Source organism: Salvelinus fontinalis, chromosome 9 (assembly GCF_029448725.1).
Source record: "Salvelinus fontinalis isolate EN_2023a chromosome 9, ASM2944872v1, whole genome shotgun sequence".
NCBI lineage: Eukaryota > Metazoa > Chordata > Actinopteri > Salmoniformes > Salmonidae > Salvelinus > Salvelinus fontinalis.
In genome coordinates, this window is record NC_074673.1 from 5156377 (window position 1) to 5182205 (window position 25829).

General features: G+C 42.0%; 2 protein-coding genes and 1 non-coding gene across 4 annotated transcripts; 2 read left to right on the forward strand and 1 right to left on the reverse strand.

Annotated features, from left to right (window-relative positions):
* Window positions 1–8635, forward strand: LOC129861940 (growth arrest-specific protein 2-like). The gene is made up of 2 exons (XM_055933161.1): window positions 1–204; window positions 6653–8635. Exons 1-2 carry the CDS (start codon window positions 82–84, stop codon window positions 6860–6862), a joined length of 333 nt encoding a protein of 110 aa, XP_055789136.1. The 5' UTR covers window positions 1–81; the 3' UTR covers window positions 6863–8635.
* Window positions 8636–16177: 7542 nt separating this feature from the next.
* LOC129862997 (U2 spliceosomal RNA) lies at window positions 16178–16368 on the forward strand. Its single transcript, XR_008760869.1, has one exon. It is a non-coding gene; the product is annotated as a U2 spliceosomal RNA (small nuclear RNA).
* Window positions 16369–18804: 2436 nt separating this feature from the next.
* LOC129861942 (small VCP/p97-interacting protein-like) lies at window positions 18805–25829 on the reverse strand. Of its 2 annotated transcripts, none has more exons than XM_055933165.1 (4): window positions 25449–25813; window positions 24990–25040; window positions 21460–21579; window positions 18805–21041 (listed from the first exon to the last, which is right to left on the reverse strand). In XM_055933165.1, exons 1-4 carry the CDS (start codon window positions 25509–25511, stop codon window positions 21027–21029), a joined length of 249 nt encoding a protein of 82 aa, XP_055789140.1. In that variant the 5' UTR covers window positions 25512–25813; the 3' UTR covers window positions 18805–21026. The 2 variants fall into 2 exon arrangements, with proteins under 2 accessions (XP_055789140.1, XP_055789139.1); XM_055933164.1 differs by lacking the exon at window positions 18805–21041 and adding an exon at window positions 23592–23656 and having other exon boundaries at window positions 21491–21579; window positions 25449–25829.

Consider the following 25829-nt stretch of genomic DNA (forward strand, 5'->3'; position numbering starts at 1 on the left):
GGAATTTAGGAGGATTAACATGCATTTTGTGGAGGGTTGTTGGATTGACCTCCGGACTAATCTAATGATGTTTGTTTGTGCATGTGTGCGTCTCAGGTGAAGCATATCTTTGAGGACCCTCCCTGCAAGTGTCCCAATAAGTTCTGTGTGGAGAGACAGGCTCAGGGCCGCTATCGCGTCGGAGAGAAGATGCTCTTCATCCGGGTGTGTGTGCCACCTCCTCGTCTTCTTTTTAACGCACTTTCTCTGACACAAAAAAAACACCTTGTTTTTGTAACATGATTTTTCTAGTTGCACACGGCTCAGCCACGTAGTTAACAGCAGCTGGACTTTAAATTGGGCTTGGACTGTGCCTGCCAAAATATCTTTGACCGAATGTTTTGGGTTCGGTGGGGTCAAATCTGAAGTGTTGAAATCTGGTGTAAATAATTTTGCACATGGCTGGCTTGTACTGTAAGTGATTTACACTGGGGTTGTGGTGTTTCATATTGCTGTGAATATTATATTGATACGGCAGATATGAATACGGATTGTATGCCCGGCTACAGAAATACTTACTTAGGTCCATTGCTCCTCAGTGTCCTCGGGGACCCATAGACCATTGATGACTACAGATGGCTGTTTATTGACAGCCAATTCTGTCCTCATAGCAAACCCACTCTTTCCTTCTTGTTCTGAGATTTGATGAGTCTGAATTTTATGAGTCTGGATTTGATGAGTCTGAATTTTATGAGTCTGGATTTTGGCTGACCCACTTTTACCAGGAATTTGTTGTTTATTGACCTTTCACTTTTGTCAGGATTTAAAAAAAAAAATATCCAGGTTGGAGTTATATGAGGTTTTCAGTTTAACAACAATAATGTTTCTCATCTCAATGTGAACTGAATCGCACACACACACACACACACACACAGTCACACACGCACACACACACACACAGTCACACACACACACACACAGTCACACACACACACACACACAGTCACACACACACACACACACAGTCACACACACACACACACACACACACACTCACACACACACACACACAGTCACACACAGACACACACACACACACAGTCACACACACACACACACACAGTCACACACACACACACACACAGTCACACACACACACAGTCACACACACACACACACAGTCACACACAGACACACACACAGTCACACACACACAGACACACACACACACACACACACACAGTCACACACACACACACAGTCACACACACACACACAGTCACACACACACACAGTCACACACACACACAGTCACACACACACAGTCACACACACACAGTCACACACACACACACACAGTCACACACACAGTCACACACACACACACACACAGTGCACATTGCAGTGTGTTGATATTTGGACTGCCTGACTGTGTGGATGACAGACGTCCATTGTCTCTGCTGGTAGCAGCTCCTCTGCTGCTGTGAGCCTTCATTTACTGGTGATGCTATTCCAACTATGTCTGTGTCCTGGCCCATAGAGATAGAAAGAGAACTCCTCTTTGTATTATCCATGCTTAAAAAGAAAAATGGTTTATATCCATCTAGACTCCTCTTTCTACCTCTATGGGCCAGCCAGGGTTGATGGGGTTCGGGGGAAAAGAGAGCCCTCAGGATCAACAGGCTTGATAAATAATACATAGGATTGGAATAGCCCTTTTCTAAAACACAAAGATACTTTACGATAATACATATGCAGTTATTGTTGCCAATGAGCTATTGCCCTAATTTGTATTTATTATTAATTGTTTCCTCGTTTACATAAAATATAAATGTTCTTATGTCAAAATATCTTACTGTATACTGTAACGTTCTATTTATTTATTTGATTTAACTAAGGCAAGTCAGTTAAAGAACGAATTCTTATTTACAATAACAGCCTAGGAACTGTCTTGTTCAGGGGCAGAATGACAGATATTTACCTTGTCAGCTCGGGGATTCGATCCAGCAACCTTTCGGTAACTGGCCCAACCCTCTAACCACTAAGCTACCTGCCACCCCTAACTCAAACAGACCTTGCAAAAAAAAAATGCCTTGCAAGAATGAAGTCTATTGACAAGTACAGATTGGTGAAGTAGCATTTGGTGCTCTTGGGATCTTGGATTTACAACCAGGATTCACATGTCTTAAAATGCTGTTGAAGGAGGATCTGGACTGTAGGTCAACAAGGGCTGACTGCGCTCTAGAAGGACCCCTGCTGGTAGCACACAGTATCACCATTTCTGGATGGATAGCTCTTTGAGGATCACAAATGCAGAATAAGAGAAAGGTTGTATGTTAGCCTGGTTTTAACGTACATGGACCAGTGTTCAGGGTCTAAAATAAACATTTTGTTCTGATAGTGCCCTCTGCTGTCAAGTAGATATCTTTAAGAAAAGATTTTCTACCATACAGAGAGGGGGAACTCAGACATCTTTTGTACGATAGACGTTTCTTTCAACCATCCATGAGGGTTGCTGAACAACCAAGGACAAGTCACAACTAAAGGCGAGTCTTGATTCTTCTTTGTCCAATGACTGTTCAATTCCAATAATGAGCTTGTTGGACTCTAGAGTGTTGGATGAAATGACACGTCTGTTGCTGTGTGCTCTCTACATGGGCTGTACATGGGCTGTACATGGGCTCTACATGGGCTGTACATGCTCTCTACATGGGCTGCCTGTAAGGTGTGAACCTCCATCTCACTCTGGTTCTCAACTAGCAAAATGGAGTTGGAAAGAGTACTCCAATTATCATACTTGAGTAAAAGTAAAGGTACCTTGATTTGAAAATGACTCAAGTCAAGGTGTCACCCAGTAAAATACTACTTGAGTAAAAGTCTAAAGTATTTGGGTTTTAAATATAAATTAAAGCTATAATGTTACTTATATTAAGTATCAAAAGTAAATGTAATTGCTAAAATCTATTTAAAGCTACAATATGTAACTTTTTTGGGCGACCCACCAAATTCACATAGAAATGTGATTTCTAGATGTGTCATTCACAATTGAAAGGAAGTCTAAGAAGCGGTAGATCTGTTCTATGTGTGCTATTTCTATGCTTCCTGTTCTTACGTTACGTTTCTGTATATTTTACTTTCGGTTTTGTACTTCAAACAGTTGAAAATACAATATTAATATTTTTTGTTTATGGAATGTATATTTCAAAGCGGTTTTAGATTGTACATTGATTCTCTACACTATACTTGTTTGTTTTGTCACATAAACTGAAATTAGGCAAACTATTAGAATATTAGCAACCAGGAAATGGTGGTGTGATTTCTACATAGTACACCTTTAAGTATCAAAAGTAAAAGTATAAATCATTTAAAATTACTTATATTAAGCAATCCAGACAGCACAATTATTATATTTAAAAAAAAATGTGGATAGCCAGGGGCACACTCCACACTCGGACATAATTTACAAACAAATCATTTTTCTTTCGTGAGTCTGCCAGATCGAGGCAGAATGGATGATCAGGGATGTTCTCTTGATAAATGTGTGAATTTCAAAACATAATTCTGCCCTGCTAAGCATTTAAAATGTAATGACTACTTTTGGGTGTCAGGGGAAATGTATGGAGTAAAAAGTACAGTGCCTTCGGAAAGTATTCAGACCCCTTGACTTTTTCCACATTTCGTTACGTTACAGCCTCATTCTAAAAATGGATTACATCGTTTTTTCCCCTCAATCTACACACAATGCCCCATTATGACGTCACAATACCCCATAATGACGTCACAATACCCCTTAATGACGTCACAATACCCCATAATGACAAAGCAAAACAGGTTTAGATATTTTTGCTACTTTATCCCCCCAAAAAACTGAAATATCACATTTACATAAGTATTCAGACCCTTTACTCAGTACTTTGTTGAAGCACCTTTGGCAGCGATTACAGCCTTGAGTCTTCTTGGGTATGACGCGACAAGCTTGGCACACCTGTATTTGGGGAGTTTCTCCCATTCTTTTCTGCAGATCTTCTCAAGCTCTGTCAGGTTGGATGGGGAGTGTTGTTGCACAGCTATTTTCAGGTCTCTCCAGAGAACCTTGTTTCTCATGGTCTGGGAGTCTTTAGGTGCCTTTTGGCAAACTCCAAGTGGGCTGTCGTACCTTTTACTGAGGAGTGGCTTCCGTCTGGCCACTCTACCATAAGGGCCTGATTGGTGGAGTGCTGCAGAGACTGTTGTCCTTCTGGAAGGTTCTCCCATTTCCACAGAGGAACTATAGCTCTGTCAGAGTGACCATCGGGTTCTTGGCCACCTCCTTGACCAACGCCCTTCTCCCCCGATTTCTCAGTTTGGCTGGGTGGCCAGCTATAGGAAGAGTCTTGGTGGTTCCAAACTTCTTCCATTTAAGAATGATGGAGGCCACTGTGTTCTTGGGAACCTTCAATGCTGCAGACATTTTTTGGTACCCTTCCCCAGATCTGTGCTTTCGCCACAATCCTGCCTTCAACCTCATGGTTTTTGCTGTGACATACACTGTTAGTTGGGGGACCTTATATAGACAGGTGTGTACCTTTCCAAATCATGTCAATTGACCACAGGTGGACTCTAATCAAGTTGATGAAACATCTCATGGATGATCAATGGAAACAGGATGCCCCTGAGCTCAATTTCAAGTCTCATAGCAAAGTGTCTGAATACTTATGTAAATAAGGTATTTCAGTTTTTTGAATACATTATTATCTCTCTCTCTCTCTTTCTCTCTCGCTCGCTCGCTAGCTAGCTAACCGGCCACCAGGACACCTGTTCACACCCAGGCTCCTCTCTCTCTCCTGGATACAGGCCTAGCCGCGGTCTGCCAGCACCATAGAGACATGATTGAAAAGGCCTCTGTGTCAAAAGCCCATAATGTCCCTAGTCACAATGCCTGAGGGGGCACACATTCATGGAACGAGTGTCCCGCCAATGGCCTGTTGATTGATTCTGTTAAAGAGGCTTATAAATGTTTGATGTTGAGAGAGCGAGAGAGAGAGCGAGAGAGAGAGCGAGAGAGAGAGCGAGAGAGAGAGAATAGAAGAGGACAGGCCATACCACATACCACAGATATCCTATTAAATGATATATGTAATTCTATGGGACACACAATCTAACTTGCTACTTCCATTCAGGAAGTCACTGTCTGTCAAATGGGGCTTTCTGCAGGCACTCATTCCTGCTTGGATTGATTGTGCTCTAAAGACATTCTACTGTAAATGTGATCTCCTTTTGTTTATCATGTATTTAATAGGATTGATAATGGCAGAATAGCTATGTAGTTTAATGGAATCACAACGTATTGTGGATATGGCAATGGCACCCTTTTTATTTCTCTGTCCCGCTATTTATTTGTGTGGTGTAGATGTTGCCACGGTAACCAACCCAGGAAACGTACAGGAGTACCATGTTAGACGGTAGCAGGTAGCAGGCAGGAGTAGTGTTTACAGTAGTACCACGTTACAGAAGGTAGCAGGCAGGAGTAGTGTTTACAGTAGTACCACGTTACAGAAGGTAGCAGACAGGAGTAGTGTTTACAGTAGTACCACGTTACAGAAGGTAGCAGGCAGGAGTAGTGTTTACAGTAGTACCACGTTACAGAAGGTAGCAGGCAGGAGTAGTGTTTACAGTAGTACCACGTTACAGAAGGTAGCAGGCAGGAGTAGTGTTTACAGTAGTACCACGTTACAGAAGGTAGCAGGCAGGAGTAGTGTTTACAGTAGTACCACGTTACAGAAGGTAGCAGGCAGGAGTAGTGTTTACAGTAGTACCACGTTACAGAAGGTAGCAGACAGGAGTAGTGTTTACAGTAGTACCACGTTACAGAAGGTAGCAGGCAGGAGTAGTGTTTACAGTAGTACCACGTTACAGAAGGTAGCAGGCAGGAGTAGTGTTTACAGTAGTACCACGTTACAGAAGGTAGCAGGCAGGAGTAGTGTTTACAGTAGTACCACGTTACAGAAGGTAGCAGGCAGGAGTAGTGTTTACAGTAGTACCACGTTACAGAAGGTAGCAGGCAGGAGTAGTGTTTACAGTAGTACCACGTTACAGAAGGTAGCAGGCAGGAGTAGTGTTTACAGTAGTACCACGTTACAGAAGGTAGCAGGCAGGAGTAGTGTTTACAGTAGTACCACGTTACAGAAGGTAGCAGGTGGCAGACAGGAGAGTTGTTGTAATTTAAAAGGTGTGAAGGAAATTAACAGAATATTGCTATATACAATGCAACCCACATCATTACAATTTCTTGGTTAAACCACAGCACATGAATTTTTAGTTTTGGAGTCATTTATTAGTGAAAAGGGAATCAAACAAAGCCATTGTATTAGCTGTGAATTACTAGAGATGTCCATCTACTACACTAGGCAAATTAAAATCTGCATCTCAAAGACATTTCCATTGTGATTTTCATTCTTCCCCCTCTAATCAAGGTCTGATTTAGTCCTGGGACATCGGGTCAGTGCGATGAATTATCAGGTGGAACAGAACACCAGCAGTACTCTGGACCTCCAGGCTGGGATTTGAATAGCCCCTTTGTACTACACCATGAAATAATATCGTTGTCAGCTAAAGATTTTCCCAGAGTTTTTTTTTGAACGTTTGTGAACACTGACTGGACAATATAGTAATCTTCTTCTTCTTGTTCTCCTAGATGCTACACAACAAGCATGTGATGGTGCGTGTGGGAGGAGGCTGGGAGACCTTTGAGAGCTACCTGTTGAAACACGACCCATGTCGGATGCTCCAGATCTCCAGAGTGGAGGGGAAGACCTTTCCCATGTCCCCCAAGTCACCCAACACCAAGGACCTCACCCCAGACAGCTACTTGGTGGTGGCCGCACACTACCGCAGCAAGAAGTAAAGATGGCCGCCTACTAACACAACAAGAAGTAAAGATGGCCGCCTACTACCGCAGCAAGAAGTAAAGATGGCCGCCTACTACCACAACAAGAAGTAAAGATGGCCGCCAACTACCACAACAAGAAGTAAAGATGGCCGCACACTACCGCAGCACGAAGTAAAGATGGCCGCCTACTACCACAACAAGAAGTAAAGATGGCCGCCTACTACCGCAGCAAGAAGTAAAGATGGCCGCCTACTACCGCAGCAAGAAGTAAAGATGGCCGCCTACTACCACAACAAGAAGTAAAGATGGCCGCACACTACCACAGCACGAAGTAAAGAAGGCCGCCTACTACCACAACAAGAAGTAAAGATGGCCGCCTACTACCGCAGCAAGAAGTAAAGATGGTCGCCTACTACCACAACAAGAAGTAAAGATGGCTACCTACTACCGCAGCAAGAAGTCAACTGGCGCTTCAACCAAGGGGATCAGTTTGAGCAAGGCGAGGATGGTGATGGCCTACTACCACAACAAGAAGTAAAGATGGCCGCCTACTACCGCAACAAGAAGTAAAGATGGCCGCCTACTACCACAACAAGAAGTAAAGATGGCCACCTACTACCACAACAAGAAGTAAAGATGGCCGCCTACTACCACAACAAGAAGTAAAGATGGCCGCCTACTACCGCAACAAGAAGTAAAGACATTCATGAGGACCTGAGGAAATGACCTCTTGCCTTTCCCAACTAGCAAAACTGATTGAAATGACAGTGACACAGGGCAAAGCCAGTTGACACTGTCATTCCAACCAGATTCCAACCAGTTGCTTGTACAGTATGTCTTCTAGTTGATGTAAGCCACAGCCGGCCCACCTGAGCTACAGAATAGACAGTGGCCAGCAGGTATATATCTCCTGTCCTAGCGGTCACGGCAAACTAGCGTCACGGTGACGGTTTGATTTGGATTTCTAGCCTTTGAGAATAATCTATGCAATCATTTTGACAATCATTTTTAGTCGGGGATTGAGGCTGGTATATTTGGTTCTAAAAGCATGTTTTCTAATGTTACCTTGTGTGTATTTTGTTTGACTTTTGTCATTCATTCATTTAATAGTGTGAAAGTATAGTATGACTTCTGTAATAATTGATATATTCTGAATAGTGATTGGATACTGGTAAATCTGAATCTGGACATGTTCCACCAATCATGTTCCTCCTACGGTTCCACCAATCATGTTCTTCCTACGGTTCCACTAATCATGTTCCTCCTACGGTTCCACCAATCATGTTCCTCCTACGGTTCCACCAATCATGGCGTTTTTCCTTTCCTTGTTTTCTAAATATGCAGCTACACCACACAAGGGAAGATAATCATGGCTAAAACAATATATTTTTAAATGTATTCATGTAATCACACAATCAGTCACAGTACAGGCTTACTGGTTACCATGCCCAGGGACTTGTCTCTGGCTTGAGCTTTTGGCTTTAAAGACCAAAGGGTTCCACCATTCAATCTAATGGAAGTCAACATTTAAAATATGTTTGAAATAGTGCTACTTTATTATGTTAAAAGTCCTGACTAATATGAACAGCTGTAGGATGTGTTTATTATGGTGCTGATTATGGATTTCTCTGTAATGTCTGTTAAGAGTGATTCTCTTTTTTTTCACAAGCTAGTTCTGCTCTCCTGTTTTGAAGTTAAAAGCTTTTGATCATTTGTTAAGGAACGCTATTAACATCATTATTGTGAGAAGATTATTTCCGAGGATTAAAGAGACAATCAAATGTAGAATATTTCTTTTTGATTCTTGTGAATGGCAATAGGACTGATCCAGATAACATGTATTGTATGGTCTGTCTACGATAACGTAGATTTGTGTCCATTCAACCTCATCCCCTGGCAAATTGCAAGAGAGCTGGCTGGTGGACAAGACTCGTGTTGATTGCTACTTTACTGACACCTACTGGTATGTTACAGTACTGAAAATGGCCATCCACAACTACAACGTGATGGCTGGCACTGGCTTGTTCCAAGAAGCCTTGCGAAACCACACTAACAGACATGTTATAACATGACATTCAACCAACCGTCAGAGCAACCTCCAATCAAATCTAATCCTCTTTTATTCGCATTTACAAAATAACCTGTTTTACAACAGCATAGAAATTGGAGTCGTTATCCTTCATCAATGTTATTCAGTCACAGAACAAATCGTATATTTTACACACTCAAGCCTATAGTGCTGTGCACTACTTTTGACCAGGACCCATAGGGTTGTGTTCAAAAGTACACATGATGACAGGGAATAGGCTGTCATTTGGTAGAGCCTGGAGCACCGACAGATCACTGCTGGGTTACATTACAGATTAGAACTATGAACCAACCAGGAACTACTAGAATTCAATGACATCACTTTATTCACACAAACTACTAGAAAACATAAACAATCACAAAGACAACACATCCGTTTTATAATACAATTTATTGAATTTATTTTAAAAGAGGACGGAACATAAGATTAGAATCATTCAAACAGAATAGGGCCCGGTTTCCCAAAAGCATGTTAAGGATAAATGAATCGTTAGAACCTTCGTAGGAACATCGTACAATTTCCCGAGCGGTTTCACAAAACCATTGTTATTAACGTTGCACTGGAAAACGCTCGTAAATCTAATACACTACCTCAGACCACTCGGAGAACAGCTAAATGCGTCCGTACATGTTTAAAAAAATATTTTTAATAAACAATCTCCGGTAAAACATGAACCTAGAATCACGTGTTTTTCCGTCTGTGACCGCCAATAACATCTGAACAAAGTTGACTACAAATAATACAAAGTTGCCAATGCCTTTGCAATTTATACAAACAAGCGACGAATACAAATATGCTTCTAATGCAAAACGATGACTGTTTTAAAATATAAACAGTAGGCTCTAGGACCATTTTAATCATATTGAAATACATTTAATGTTCAATCAACTGAATTATATTTTGTTACTTGAAGGCTACTGTCTGAAACTAAACCAATTCACCTTGGTGGTGTGCAGACTGGTTTTATATTATTCTTAACGATTTCACACAAAACAGAAAAAAATGCAACAATTTGTCTGTGAAACTATATATACACTGCTCAAAAAAATAAAGGGAACACTTAAACAACACAATGTAACTCCAAGTCAATCACACTTCTGTGAAATCAAACTGTCCACTTAGGAAGCAACACTGATTGACAATAAATTTTACATGCTGTTGTGCAAATGGGATAGACAAAAGGTGGAAATTATAGGCAATTAGTAAGACACCCCCAAAAAAGGAATGGTTCTGCAGGTGGTGACCACAGACCACTTCTCAGTTCCTATGCTTCCTGGCTGATGTTTTGGTCACTTTTGAATGCTGGCGGGGTTTTCACTCTAGTGGTAGCATGAGACGGAGTCTACAACCCACACAAGTGGCTCAGGTAGTGCAGTTCATCCAGGATGGCACATCAATGCGAGCTGTGGTAAAAAGGTTTGTTGTGTCTGTCAGCGTAGTGTCCAGAGCATGGAGGCGCTACCAGGAGACAGGCCAGTACATCAGGAGACGTGGAGGAGGCCGTAGGAGGGCAACAACCCAGCAGCAGGACCGCTACCTCCGCCTTTGTGCAAGGAGGTGCACTGCCAGAGCCCTGCAAAATGACCTCCAGCAGGCCACAAATGTGCATGTGTCAACATATGGTCTCACAAGGGGTCTGAGGATCTCATCTCGGTACCTAATGGCAGTCAGGCTACCTCTGGCGAGCACATGGAGGGCTGTGCAGCCCTACAAAGAAATGCCACCCCACACCATGACTGACCCACCGCCAAACCGGTCATGCTGGAGGATGTTGCAGGCAGCAGAACATTCTCCACGGCGTCTCCAGACTCTGTCACGTCTTTCACGTGCTCATGTGCTCAGTGTGAACCTGCTTTCATCTGTGAAGAGCACAGGGCGCCAGTGGCGAATTTGCCAATCTTGGTGTTCTCTGGCAAATGCCAAACGTCCTGCGCGGTGTTGGGCTGTAAGCACAACCACCACCTGTGGACGTCGGGCCCTCACACCACCCTCATGGAGTCTGTTTCTGAACGTTTGAGCAGACACATGCACATTTGTGGCCTGCTGGAGGTGGTACTCTCCTCAGACAGTCTGCTACACCTGCAAAGTGGTACTCTCCTCTGAGACAGTCTGTTACACCTGCAAAGTGGTACTCTCCTCTGAGACAGTCTGTTACACCTGCAAAGTGGTACTCTCCTCAGACAGTCTGTTACACCTGCAAAGTGGTACTCTCCTCTGAGACAGTCTGTTACACCTGCAAAGTGGTACTCTCCTCTGAGACAGTCTGCTACACCTGCAAAGTGGTACTCTCCTCTGAGACAGTCTGTTACACCTGCAAAGTGGTACTCTCCTCTGAGACAGTCTGCTACACCTGCAAAGTGGTACTCTCCTCAGACAGTCTGCTACACCTGCAAAGTGGTACTCTCCTCAGACAGTCTGTTACACCTGCAAAGTGGTACTCTCCTCTGAGACAGTCTGCTACACCTGCAAAGTGGTACTCTCCTCAGACAGTCTGTTACACCTGCAAAGTGGTACTCTCCTCAGACAGTCTGCTACACCTGCAAAGTGGTACTCTCCTCTGAGACAGTCTGCTACACCTGCAAAGTGGTACTCTCCTCAGACAGTCTGCTACACCTGCAAAGTGGTACTCTCCTCTGACAGTCTGCTACACCTGGCGGTTCCTGAATAACAGTCTTTATGAACCCATCATAACAGAACCAGTAGAAAGGGAAAATACAGCCTGGTCCAACAATGGGCTGGTTGTTCTCTGAACGTCCCTCTGTAAAAGAAATTGTGAAGAAATAGTTCTTCGAGTAAATATTTTTTTTTTATTCACAAGCACTTGTGGTAATCTTAGTACAGTAAAACAATGTTTGTCTTCATTGAGTAGCCAAGCTATCGGTCAATCCACAGACATCTTGGATATCTCAGTTACAATCACATGCTTCTGAAACTTCACACGAGATAAAACTAAGGTGATAAAAATCAAGAGGATTTAGGCTGCTTCTCCATTCAATTAGAATTCTAAAAGTTATTAGTAAGACAAGAGAGATTCAATATCTCCCAGATAAAGCAGAGTTTTGCAGGACACAGCCTGTCTGAAAGCATAATATCTCTTATCCACCTTTATGTTTGGATGTTCAGGGAATCGAAGATAAATGATACTTAAAGGTTGATTTAAATTGGTAGATAAGTGATTTGGCATTGTTGGGCTCCCGAGCGGCACAGCGGTCTAAGGCACTGCATCTCAGTGCTAGAGGCGTCACTACAGACACCCTGGATTGATTCCAGTCTGTATCACAACCGGCCGTGATTGGGAGTCCCGTAGTGCGGTGCACAATTGGCTCAGTGTCGTCCGGGTTTGGCCCGGTCGGTAGGCTGTCGTTGTAAATAAGAATTTGTTCTTAACTGACTTGCCTAGTTAAATAAATGAGTTGAGAGGAGGAAACAAAAGAAGATGAGGAAGAGGAGAAAGTTGGATATGATATGATATGTTACCTTTGGCATAACAGTAGGTTACTTAAGGCAAAAACTAAAAGACGGTGGTTGTTCGGGATGGATGTGTTTCCGTATAACGCGAATGTCAATCCAAAGGTTGCATGTTTTGAATCTCATCACGGACAACTTTAGCAACTTTGAAACGACTTACTACTTAGCATGTTAGCTAACACCAACCTTAACCCTATAACTTAGCATGTTAGCTAACACCAACCATAACCTTAACCCTATAACTTAGCATGTTAGCTAACACCAACCTTAACCCTATAACTTAGCATGTTAGCTAACACCAACCGTAACCTTAACCCTATAACTTAGCATGTTAGCTAACACCAACCGTAACCTTAACCGTATAACTTAGCATGTTAGCTAACACCAACCGTAACCTTAGCCCTATAACTTAGCATGTTAGCTAACACCAACCGTAACCCTATAACTTAGCATGTTAGCTAACGCCAACCGTAACCTTAACCCTATAACTTAGCATGTTAGCTAACACCAACCGTAACCTTAACCGTATAACTTAGCATGTTAGCTAACACCAACCGTAACCCTATAACTTAGCATGTTAGCTAACGCCAACCGTAACCTTAACCCTATAACTTAGCATGTTAGCTAACACCAACCTTAACCCTATAACTTAGCATGTTAGCTAACACCAACCGTAACCTTAACCCTATAACTTAGCATGTTAGCTAACACCAACCGTAACCTTAACCGTATAACTTAGCATGTTAGCTAACACCAACCATAACCTTAGCCCTATAACTTAGCATGTTAGCTAACACCAACCGTAACCCTATAACTTAGCATGTTAGCTAACGCCAACCGTAACCTTAACCCTATAACTTAGCATGTTAGCTAACACCAACCTTAACCCTATAACTTAGCATGTTAGCTAACACCAACCATAACCTTAACCCTATAACTTAGCATGTTAGCTAACACCAACCGTAACCTTAACCCTATAACTTAGCATGTTAGCTAACACCAACCGTAACCTTAACCGTATAACTTAGCATGTTAGCTAACACCAACCGTAACCTTAACCGTATAACTTAGCATGTTAGCTAACACCAACCATAACCTTAACCCTATAACTTAGCATGTTAGCTAACACCAACCATAACCTTAACCCTATAACTTAGCATGTTAGCTAACACCAACCATAACCTTAACCCTATAACCTAACTTAACAACTCCTAACCCTTTTTTATATATATATTTAATTCAACTTATTATTAAGTAACTGGTTTCACAGCATTTTTTTTGTTTACTCAACTTTTTGATCAAAGTGTTTACAGAACTTAAAGTTTTAAGTTGGTCCAAACTTGAGAACTTAGGCTAGGGACACCCACACATTCAAATAGATATTTTAAATACAAAGTTTTCAACTCACGTTGACATTGTGCATGTTCATAGTAATTATTATTCAACATGTCCTCACCTGGGATTTGAACTCACAACCTCTTGGTTCACAGTATTACTATATTCCTGCTACGCCACCATGTCTGAGTCAATGACTGATTTCACCTGTCAAAGGACACTCCAAAAAAAACATTTTTGATTTATTATAGTGATTTAAGGAGTAACAATAAAACAAAAAAAAATGAAATAATAATAAGTCAATAGGTAAATCAAACCAATGATGAGAGAATAGTCAGATTACTTGATAATTGACTAAGACCTGATGGCGTTGGAGGAAGATCATAATACTGAGAACCAAGAGGTTGTGAGTTCAAATCCCAGATGAGGACATGTTGAATATCATTTACTGCATCAACAAACATCCACAATGTTGTTGTGTGTGAAATATGTAAGTTGAAAACGTTTGTTAACAGCACTGTGTGTTTCACTAGCCTTGATTTTCTCGAGCTTGCAGCTTGGGCCCACTAAAAGTTGAGTGAACTAAAAATGTTAAGTTCAGGTAACACTTTGACTGAAAAGTTGAGTAAACTAAAAAATGGCTGTGGAACCAGTTACTAAATATATATATATATATATATTTTTTTTTTTTCTTTTTTACAGTGTAACCTAACGTAGCATATAATACTAAAGCAGTCAAACGTAATATATCATACTAAAGTTTAGTATGATATACTACGCGAACACTGTGTACTGGTCAGTACAACACAACCACCTACTGGCTAGTAGGTGGTTGTGTTGTACTGACCAGTACACAGTGTTCGCGGGGTCCGACATGTCAATCAACCTGCTATCTGCCAATCACGGGAATGCCTGGAATGTTCTGATGCCGGGCATCGTGGTGGTTGGCGGAGTGGCGTGGAGGGGGGTTGGGCAGGGGGGTGGAGCATCGGAAGTTAAGACCAGGTTCACCCTTTGTTCTCCCTCTTTCGTCTGGATTTCACAAGAGAAGCTCACGGTTGGCTTGTGGGTTATTTTTCATTTATTTGGCGTGGGCTACGGCCAAACAGTAGCCTGTGTAAAGTTAGGTTAATAAACCGTCAATTCGTAAACTCAAACCTCTGTCTGGATAATTGTTCCTTTATGATCTAGTCAGGTCATTACATTGGTGTCAGAAGTAAAAACGTCGATAAAAGTTAGCCAGCTAGCTAGCTGACTTTTGTGGCTAGCTACCGTAGGTGAGAACGGGGTTGAAAATGCTTCGAGGGAATCCGAAAGTGAAGGTGGAGGTAGGGGACGATTATGGCCAATGAGGTACGTGTGAATGGACGTCGGTGGGTCTGGCTGAGGAGATCGCCAGGGCGTCGGAGCCCAGAGGCCGCTTGAGGGAGGACATTAGAGTGATGGCGGCTGAAGCGGGCATGAGCGCTTTGTCGACAGCTTCGCGCCGATTCTGGTGGGCGGACCGAAGGTGTGACGTCGACGAGGAATCTGGGGCTCAGGATGTAAACAAACATGGCGGCGCCCGGTTCCCAGCTGCGTCCCTAGCTGTTAAGACCCCGAAGTATTCCGGTAAGGCGGATTGGGAAGCTTTTCATGCTCAGTTTGAACTGTTAGCTCATTTTAGTGGCTACTGGCAGGTGCCCCTCTCCCCAGAGGCCAGAGCCAAAACTGTGTTCTCCACTAACAGAGGACACTGGCAGTTCAAGGTCCTGTGTTTTGGCCTGTGCAACGCTCCAGCTACTTTTGAGCGTTTGATGGACAGGGTGCTGGATGGCATCCCCGACAGCAGTGTCTGGTATAACATATATAAAGGCCTCCTCACAATGGCCTTATCATACAAGGCTCTACAGACAGATTAAAAAATACATAGGCTATTTTTGCGTTGATGATGTATGTATTGAAGTCAAGTGGTTCAACATTCAAGTGTATTTTATTGACAACATAGAACTGCTTGTACAAGGCGACGGTCGGTGGAAGTCTGGCGCCACCAAGTGGACAATTTGTTTTGTTCCCTTGTGGCATCAACGCTTCCTGAGATATTTTATAAAAGATAAAATGTTATGTCAATATTATTATCTGCAAATTGTTTCTCCCACCCGTATTTGATAGATTATTCCAATTTATCTGTAAATCTGGTTTTAACTCAATAAGGATTTGTCTAGTTTCCGATTGGAGGGCGGATGAACGCGTGACTTTGTATCCTACCAATGTGTTACATTGTATCAGTGAAAAGTGTCTTTTCCCGACGTTGATCAAATCCCGATCTATGCCACCATTTTTTAACAGCATCATAATCTTTGATATTTGATGTAAAGTTTACAGAGCTCATTTTGCTGTAAGCGTTTCCAGATTTGACGTGTCTGAGAACGGCACCTTCCTCCCGAAAGCATTGCGGTATCGCTTCTCGGCCTTTTGGCTAAGATCAAGTGTAGTATCTGTTCTTATCAGTTTAATATCTGATACGTCCCCTATCTGGGGACCATATATTAAATTGATTTTTGGAATAGGGAGATGGAATAGGGGCTTGCTCCGTCCACTCCACGCATCGACCTGGTATTGCAGTACCTCCAGGAACGGTGCACCCCCTGCCGTTGTAAAGAAAAAGCAGACGAAGCCAACCGGATGGTTTGTTTATTATAGTCATGATGGATATTGCGTTTAATTAAGCAAGTCTATGTCACTAGATAGTGGTCAGTCACCCATTTAATCAAAACAAATTCAAATAGTTTTTGATGCTTTAATGCCGTTTTTATGTGTATAATATGATGTACAAAAATATATATGAGCTGTTTTCAAAGAAAATGCAACAATAAAACTTTTCCATAAGAAAATATATGTTCTCTGGGAGACCCGCCAGGGACCTGTGGAAGAAAACAGGCCCTGATCTCATGTCCGCCAGCAGGGGAAGACCTAACGCTCCAGCTCGTGCTGTTATGGGGTGGGCCGAAGGCCTCCACAAAGCTCTGGCCCACCCTCACGTGTCTGAAGGACGCACTGTGGTCCTCCCGCAACCTGCTGGTAGAGAAACGAGTCCCTCATGGTGTACTCTTGTACTATTTCAATCAGGAAACAACTGTCTTTACCTACTATTTTTTTTGGAACAAGGTTGTCGAGTTTCAAAACAGGAAATGGATTTTCAAAATGTAGTTGTCTTTTTAAAACATAAATACATTCATCAAAAGAACACGACTGCTTGCAACAACAAAAAAGATTAACGCGACTATACTTGTCTCTTGTGTCCAAGCGGAAAAAACAGGAAGTTAGTTTTGTATTTTAAAAATCCCAGTAGATCTATACATTTTCTTTGCAGTCACTAAAATCATGATGATCAAAATTGGAAGTGCAACTATCCAAAGGTACAGAATTATGGGAAATGACTCATTTTAAGCATATTTCACCAACCAATATTACAAATCAAATTTGATACCTGATTTCAAAAAAATATTTCAAAAATAAGCAGATTGTGTGCCTGATTCATTCATCAGTACCATCCCAATCCAATTCCATGTATTCAATACATGGCTGGTTTGCTCTTTGTTTTGTCGACTTTCCATTGGCGTACAGAAACACAATCCACAACAGAGCTAAGGAAAGGTGGAGGAACACAAGTTCAAGTGCTTAATTTGAGCCGAATCCTGTCGGAACAAGATCCGGCACCTCTACGTTTTGGACTGTTTCGTTCCGGACCCTATTTGGCCGGATCTGGTACCTCTCGTGGCATGAAAAATAAGTGTCACTTTTTACAATGTAAAGTTCTAATAAACACGAACAAAGTTCATTTGAGTTGCCTCCTCCTTAATTTCCCCCCCCCCCCCCCTGTATCTCTCACCAAACTAGAATGAGATTCCCTTTCTAAAATCTCTCTCTGCTCTGATAGACATGAGCCTGCAACTCTCATCTCTCCAGCGTCGCACTTCATCATTCCCCTTATAGAATCATACGAAGGGTTCTGGAGGAGCTGAAGCACGCATGAGAAATTGAAATAAATGTGCCAAAGTTATAGAGTTACTGCTGTCTGTTCAGAAATACATTTAATAATTCAGAATAGCCTACTACACCATGAGAACGCCTAAACGTTTGCCACAGAGGATAAATAGCCTATTGGAGTGTACAATACAAGGCATAGTCTACAGTCGGGGACGCGCGCATAGGCCATCACCAGTGAGTGAGCCGCACATCTTTGGGTGAATCAGTGAAACTGGAAAGCATTTTTAGGACTATAATTTCCTATAGTCTCCACACAACTAGGCGTTGGGTATTGATGGACTCAAGAAGAGGTGGTTTTCATTCATCTCAGTTTGTCAGTGTCAAAGTAGCCTGTCATTTCGCTCATTTCTGAGCTATTATGGTGCTTTCGAGATGAATCGGGAAGTCGGAGCTCTAGAAAGAGGCCAGTAGAAATAGTAAAAATAAAGAAAAACCATTGAATGAGTAGGTGTTCTAAAACTTTTGACAAGTAGTGTACACACACTGTATATTCCGGACTATGACATTGCTCGTTCTGATATTTCTTAATATCTTTCTATTACTTTTTGGTTTATATGTGTATTACTGCACTGTTGGAGCAAGATAAAAGCATCTTTTTATATATATATATATATATATATCTGTGTACGTGACCAATTAACTGATTTGTGTGTCCATCATAAAGGGTGGCAGGTAGCCTAGTGGTTAGTGTTGGGCCAGTAACCGAAAGGTTGACGGTTTGAATACCCGAGCCGACAAGGTGAATAATCTGTTAATGTGCCCTTGCGCAAGGCACTTATAACCCTAATTTGCTCCAGGGGTGCTGTACTATGGCTGACCCTGTAAACTGCACCTTTCCAGTGTATGTGACAAATTGTTTATTATTTTACATTATTTATAAACACATTGTTATGCTCAGCGGTCTAAGGCACTGCACCTCAGTGCTAGAGGCATCACTACAGACCCTGGTTCGATCCTGGGCTGTATCACAACCGGCCGTGATCGGGAGTCCCATAAGGCGGTGCACAATTGCCCCAGGTCAAAAGGTCATAAACAAGTCATCTGACAACTTTATTTCAACAAAATGACATTGGCGTGACTTCATGCACCTCAAAATGGCAAGAGCCTTTGAAGCACTAGGTGGGTATAGGAAGAAGAAACCTCAAGTATAAAAAGCAAGGCAGGTATAAATGCAATACTTCCAAGTGCACAATAACACCTGCTGGTTCAGGCTCTCTTCCCATTTCCTTCTGAGATCTGCAGAGTTATCATCGTGGACAGGTACGCCCCAGTGGATGACAGATCTGCAGAGTTATCATCGTGGACAGGTACGCCCCAGTGGATGACAGATCTGCAGAGTTATCATCGTGGACAGGTACGCCCCAGTGGATGACAGATCTGCAGAGTTATCATCGTGGACAGGTACGCCCCAGTGGATGACAGATCTGCAGAGTTATCATCGTGGACAGGTACGCCCCAGTGGATGACAGATCTGCAGAGTTATCATCGTGGACAGGTACGCCCCAGTGGATGACAGGGTTGGGGTCAATTCTATTTCAATTCAGAAAGTAAATCCAAAAAAAATGTTCCTCATTGAAAAGCATTGCAGATCATTGTAATTTCAGTGTACTTCCTGAACTGAAATGGACCGAAACCTGGTGAATAACGGTAGTCCTATTACCATCCTGACAACAGACTGCATACCCAAGAAAGAACATTGTGACACCGGTGTATGTTTGGATAAAATAATTCCTGGAACATTGTCATGACAACAATATTACTGAACAGGTTGAAATGAGAGGAAAAAAAGAAGAAATATTCACGCATAAAACACTTTCATCAGGCTTTCACGACTCAAACTTCTTACCTCATTTAAAATATAGCATTTTCTTCATACATTACAAACCAATACAACGTGTAGCAAATAACTTATATTGCACAGACATATGAAAATCAAACACTAAAGTGAAGTCAACTGAATAGTGCTGGTGCGTGAACTCTAAAACATTCATCAGTAGCTATGGGAAACGTAGTTCTTTTCACACTGATCTACAATAGAAAAGTCAACTGAATAGTGCTGGTGCGGGAACTCTAAAACATTCATCAGTAGCTATGGGAAACGTAGTTCTTTTCACACTGATCTACAATAGAAAAGTCAACTGAATAGTGCTGGTGCGGGAACTCTAAAACATTCATCAGTAGCTATGGGAAACGTAGTTCTTTTCACACTGATCTACAATAGAAAAGTCAACTGAATAGTGCTGGTGCGGGAACTCTAAAACATTCATCAGTAGCTATGGGAAACGTAGTTCTTTTCACACTGATCTACAATAGAAAAGTCAACTGAATAGTGCTGGTGCGGGAACTCTAAAACATTCATCAGTAGCTATGGGAAACGTAGTTCTTTTCACACTGATCTACAATAGAAAAGTCAACTGAATAGTGCTGGTGCGGGAACTCTAAAACATTCATCAGTAGCTATGGGAAACGTAGTTCTTTTCACACTGATCTACAATAGAAAAGTCAACTGAATAGTGCTGGTGCGGGAACTCTAAAACGTTCACATGTGGTTCATCAGTAGCTATGGGAAACGTAGTTCTTTTCACACTGATCTACAATAGAAAATGACATTTGAATCATCTAGGCCTATTTTGAACAGTAAAAAGGACTTTGTTGCATAAAATAATTTTTGAAGGAAAATATACTATACTGTAAATAGATCACAAGAATATTCCTCAAAGTTCAAAATGTCTGAACAATTGCAAAAGAAGTAAGCGCCATGGTGTTAAAGCTGATAAAGTGGAAATGGCTGAGAGAAAGAAAGGCGAGAGGACAAAGAGAACACAAAGAGAGAGAGTTCACTGCAAGACGCCTGGTACAGTTTATCGATGTAGTGTGAGAGCATATTTCCTCCGAGTGTTTATATTCTATTCATAGCTACGCCACCCTGTCCCAAAGCTCCATTGGCTGGCTTGCATATTCTCTTGTATATCTTGGCATTAAGGGAGGCATGTCCTGTGATTCACACGGCCAACATTGGGCAGCAGAATCTTTTATTTATTTATTTTACCAGCGTCGAAGCCCGGCAAACTATCCTACGAAGTTGAGAGATGCAGACACACAATCGCCTCTAAAAAAAGCTTGCATTTAAAAATAAAAAATCTAGTATAAGGGCTGATATTCAAAAAAAAAAGCCTTTAAGTCAACTGGTACCATCTTCATGTTGTTAGCTGAACCTCAGTCTACATTGAGACTTCCAGGATCTCTCCATGTCTATCTTTAGCCTACCTGCCACTACAAAACAGAAGAAAACATGGTATTAAAGGATGGAATAGACACAGCTCACGCATCTCCTCAAAAAGGGGAAAAGCATACTCGTAGACAAATAAATGACCTGTTGAGAGAAACAGGAAACATTCGAACAACAAGTGGGATGTGGCATAAATAAAGCAGATTCAGTCATTCATGTAGTCGGAGACATTAAAACGCCTTTATGTTTTGGGCTACATCCTTTAACTATTCTAGCTCAAAACAAATGACCTATATGATTCATTCATTATTTAAAAAGGAATATATATAAGCCAGCAAAGAATACAAGGTTAGGCCGTCTTGCCTTTCTCAAAGGTGTGCTGATTCGTTAAGAGACTTACCTCCTGAAGTTGCAGGCAGACTGTGACATGACATAATCTGTGTTGAAAATATGAGGACTAACCTTCAGCCCTCCTCCTCCTCCTTCTCCAGGCGGAGACGGTCTCATCTCTTGTTTCTCCATCTCCTTATTCTTTTTATTTCTCTCAACTGCTTGGGGGTTTTTGACACCCCTGTAGGTTGTCTAAGAGGAGATGGAGAGGTCAGAATGGCAGCTACAGACACACGGCTCTGTCCCCACTGGAACCCTATTCCCTATATAGTGCACTACTTTAGACCAGAGCCCTATAGAACCCTATTCCCTATATAGTGCACTACTTTAGACCAGGGCCCTATAGAACCCTATATATAGTGCACTACTTTAGACCAGGGCCCTATAGAACCCTATTCCTTATATAGTGCACTACTTTAGACCAGGGCCCTATAGAACCCTATATATAGTGCACTACTTTAGACCAGGGCCCTATAGAACCCTATTCCCTATATAGTGCACTACTTTAGACCAGGGCCCATAGTGTTGACTACACTGTTACAAGTCTAACGTCTCTTATGTGTTCAGTTGAAACTCATCATCTTCAGTTCACTTTATTGATCTTTTCAGAAATGGGTCTCGTATAATTGAGAGAATTTACAGACAAGAGTTTTACTAGAATACAGGCCTACATGTGCATGTCATGATCTGACTAGAAATATTATGTTGAACGTAATTCTATTTGTACGGTTAAACGCTAGATACAGAAGGGTTGCAAATCAAACTGAGCTTCCTGAGAGAGGATAGTGCTCGCCATTGGGCAGGGCAGCCAGTTGTCAGACTTCCTGAAAGAGGATAGTGCTCGCCATTGGGCAGGGCAGCCAGTTATCAGACTTCCTGAGAGAGGATAGTGCTCGCCATTGGGCAGGGCAGCCAGTTGTCAGACTTCCAGAGAGAGGATAGTGCTTGCCATTGGGCAGGGCAGCCAGTTGTCAGACTTCCAGAGAGAGGGTAGTGCTCGCCATTGAGCAGGGCAGCCAGTTGTCAGACTTCCTGAAAGAGGATAGTGCTCGCCATTGGGCAGGGCAGCCAGTTGTCAGACTTCCTGAGAGACAGCATACCACCCTGCATACCACTACTGGCTTGCTTCTGAAGCTAAGCAGGGTTGGTCCTGGTCAGTCCCTGGATGGGAGACCAGATGCTGCTGGAAGTGGTGTTGGAGGGCCAGTAGGAGGCACTCTTTCCTCTGGTCTAAAAAATATCCCAATGCCCCAGGGCAGTGATTGGGGACACTGCCCTGTGTAGGGTGACGTCTTTTGGATGGGATGTTAAACGGGTGTCCTGACTCTCTGAGGTCATTAAAGACCCCATGGCACTTATCGTAAGAGTAGGGGTGTTAACCCCGGTGTCCTGGCTAAATTCCCAATCTGGCCCTCAAACCATCATGGTCACCTAATAATCCCCAGTTTACAATTGGCTCATTCATCCCCCTCCTCCCCCCTGTAACTATTCCCCAGGTCGTTGCTGCAAATGAGAACGTGTTCTCAGTCAACTTACCTGGTAAAATAACGGTAAAATAAAAAAATAAATAAAAAAACATTCAGTACAGTTCATGCAGACAGATAGCCGTTGCCATGTCGTCACTAGTTACCACAAGCACAAAGTCATAAACACCACGTATTTCTACAATTTATCTTCTTAAAATATTATTTTAAACCTAACCATAACCACAATGCTAACCTTATGCCTTACCTTAAATTAAGACAACAAAAATTAGATTTTTTTCCCTTTCATGAATTTTACAATTTAGCCAATTTTGACTTTGTGGCTGTGCTATCTAGTGGGAACCCAGTTGCCAGCTGTTTGACACATGCTGGATTATATGACCTCCAATGTGGCAAGAGGCCTGGTCCCAGATCTGTTTGAGGCATTAAGCTCCAGTATATAGTGTTGTTGTGTCGGGGAAAAGCATAAGTTATATCCTGGTTCCAGATCTGTTTGTGCCGTCTTGCCAAATCCTGTGGTCAACGGAGTGACAATAACCATTGGAGCTGGCAAGACAGCACAAACAGATCTGGAACTAGGGTAAGGAACGTTTAAAATAAAGTTAAGACAGAATGACAAAGTGTGCAGCACCAGAAGTGAGAGGTGGGTCGTGTGGGTGGTGGGAGGAAATACCAGCCGAGTCAAAACATGGAGCTTAAGAACACGGTCTTCATACTCACCTCGATGCTTTAGTAGGATGACATGTTTTATGGGTTGGATACAATTGGCTTTGACTGAAGAATTTCTGTATAACAGTAAAAAAATCAAAATTCCCAGCAGTCTTATGAGGAGCTACTAAACATTATGATTGAAGAGACTTTAGTAGCCTTGCAACAAAGGGTACAAAACACCATAGATTGAATTTCTAGATTGGATTTCTTGGTTCAAGGCTCGTTATATTCGGCTAACCTTTTCACACTACGGAGCCGAAATCAAGCCGAGCTGCAGTGTGCTGACCTGGTTACACGGCACATCTACCGTACAGATGTAGGATCTAAATTTGAGCCAGTTTGCTACAGCCTGAACATTATCACGCAGCAACAGAAAAAGTGAATTATTATGTGTATTATAATTAAATAGATTTTTTTTTTTTGTAGGAGTTGATACTTTTTTCGTAAGGGGAAAATCGAGTCTGAAATATCACAGTGGAAATTACAAACTTCAGAAGACTTTTTAAATCTCAAATATACAGCAAGTTCTGGGTGATCACATTAAGATCCTACATCTGTAGCTGCTGGAACCGTACTGGGAAGGGATTGGAGCCAGCGCAGTAGGGGTTTTCGGTCAGTTAACACGATAGTGGTAAAAGGGAAAGGTAATGAGATGCCTTCTCTCTTCTCCCAGCAGACTCCACTCTGTCTCAGGAAGCTCTTCTATACGAATAACAAGACTGGGAGAGTGGCTGGCTGCTGAGATGAACTGGTAGAGTCGGGACAAATAAACCATACCGATCACTTATCACAGGCATTTTGGCGGATATCGTTCATTACGATAAGTAGCCTATAACTAGAGAAACGTGTTTTGAAATTAAATGTTTTCTAATATGACTGATTGTTCATGGAACAATAGATGGCTACAACCATACAACTAGTAGTAGTAGTTTAAATGATTTTTTCTTTTTTGTACAAATGGTGCACATTAAATGTTATAAACTTTATCTCATAAATTCAGGCAATTTATCACAATACGGATTTGTGTCTGTATCGCCCAGCTCTACTGACTGTTCAGTGGTTGTCTACAGTACGCCACTTAGAAGACACTCATCCCAGCTAAATGACTCATGGTACAGTGGTGTACAGGATCCCTGTGGGAACTGACCCCACAACCTCACCACACCCTAATCCAACTGAGCCACACAGGACCACCATGTGTGGGCTATATAGGGCTGGTTTCCTGGACACATTAATCCTAGTCCTGGACTGAAAAAAAAAAAGAATAATTTAACAGTGAATCTCCATGGAAAATGCTTTTCAATCCTGGACTAGGCTTAATCTGTGTCCGGGAAACCAGCCCTTTGCTGTACCAGTGTAAGCCTACCGTATATGGTTGTCATAACAACTTGTCCAAAACAGTCATACCTCTTTCTGTCTCTTCTCAGCGGCCTCTGCCAGCTCACGTCTCCTTGTCTCCTGGGAAGGAAGCAGAACATGTTGAGTGGGAGGAAAATTTAAATAAAAAAATAATGTTAAATGAAATTAATGAGGAAAAAATAAATATTAAAGTAATGAGAAATGAAGAGCAGAGATCTGAATGGGAACGTATAATTCTTATTGTTTTGGTGTTTATTGGTTATGCTGTTTTATGTTACATTGTTTCATTTTGGAATCCAAATATATGTACAATTTGTTTACGATGTTGACCTGAAACATAGACAATTGTGTGTGTGTGTGTGTGTGTGTGTGTGTGTGTGTGTGTGTGTGTGTGTGTGTGTGTGTGTGTATACATACACAGCTGGCAATATATATAAAGTGTAGCTCGCTAGTTACCGGCAGCAACCAAGCTAATAATGAACCTAGCTACTGTAACAAGTTACTTACTCGATCTGGTGTGGTGGACAAGTCGTTTCCAGGTCCACCAAGGCACGGTAAGCACATCCCCATACTTGAGCAAGGAAATCAACTTTTTAGTTTCAGTGTTGAATGTTTGTTGGCTACTTGACTAGACTGAGCTAGTTAACGTTAGTTCGCTAAATCTAGAAGAACCCACCAGGCAAGGTTAGCAAAAGTGCCTAGTCTGCCATGTGCGATCGAAGCTGCCGCCCTGTAACTAGGAGTCACCAGCTTGTCGTCAGCAACACAAAAAAAAAAAAAAGTACTTCCGTGTTGCGGAATTTAAGAAACTTTCAAAATAAAAGTCCCCCACGTAATATTATATAAAGTGTGAAAAACTTGTATTTATTCATGATATATGAACAACTA

Coding starts and splice junctions, on each gene's coding strand:
- LOC129861942 (XM_055933164.1), bottom strand. CDS start 25,511: ATGGGGATGTGCTTACCGTGCCTTGGTGGACCTGGAAACGACTTGTCC. Junction 23,657..24,989: donor CTGAGAAGAGACAGAAAGAG/GTATGACTGTTT, acceptor ACTGTTATACAG/AAATTCTTCAGTCAAAGCCA. Junction 21,580..23,591: donor CATCCTACTAAAGCATCGAG/GTGAGTATGAAG, acceptor ATCTCCTCTTAG/ACAACCTACAGGGGTGTCAA.
- LOC129861940 (XM_055933161.1), top strand. CDS start 82: ATGTGTGCGTCTCAGGTGAAGCATATCTTTGAGGACCCTCCCTGCAAG. Junction 205..6,652: donor AGAAGATGCTCTTCATCCGG/GTGTGTGTGCCA, acceptor TTGTTCTCCTAG/ATGCTACACAACAAGCATGT.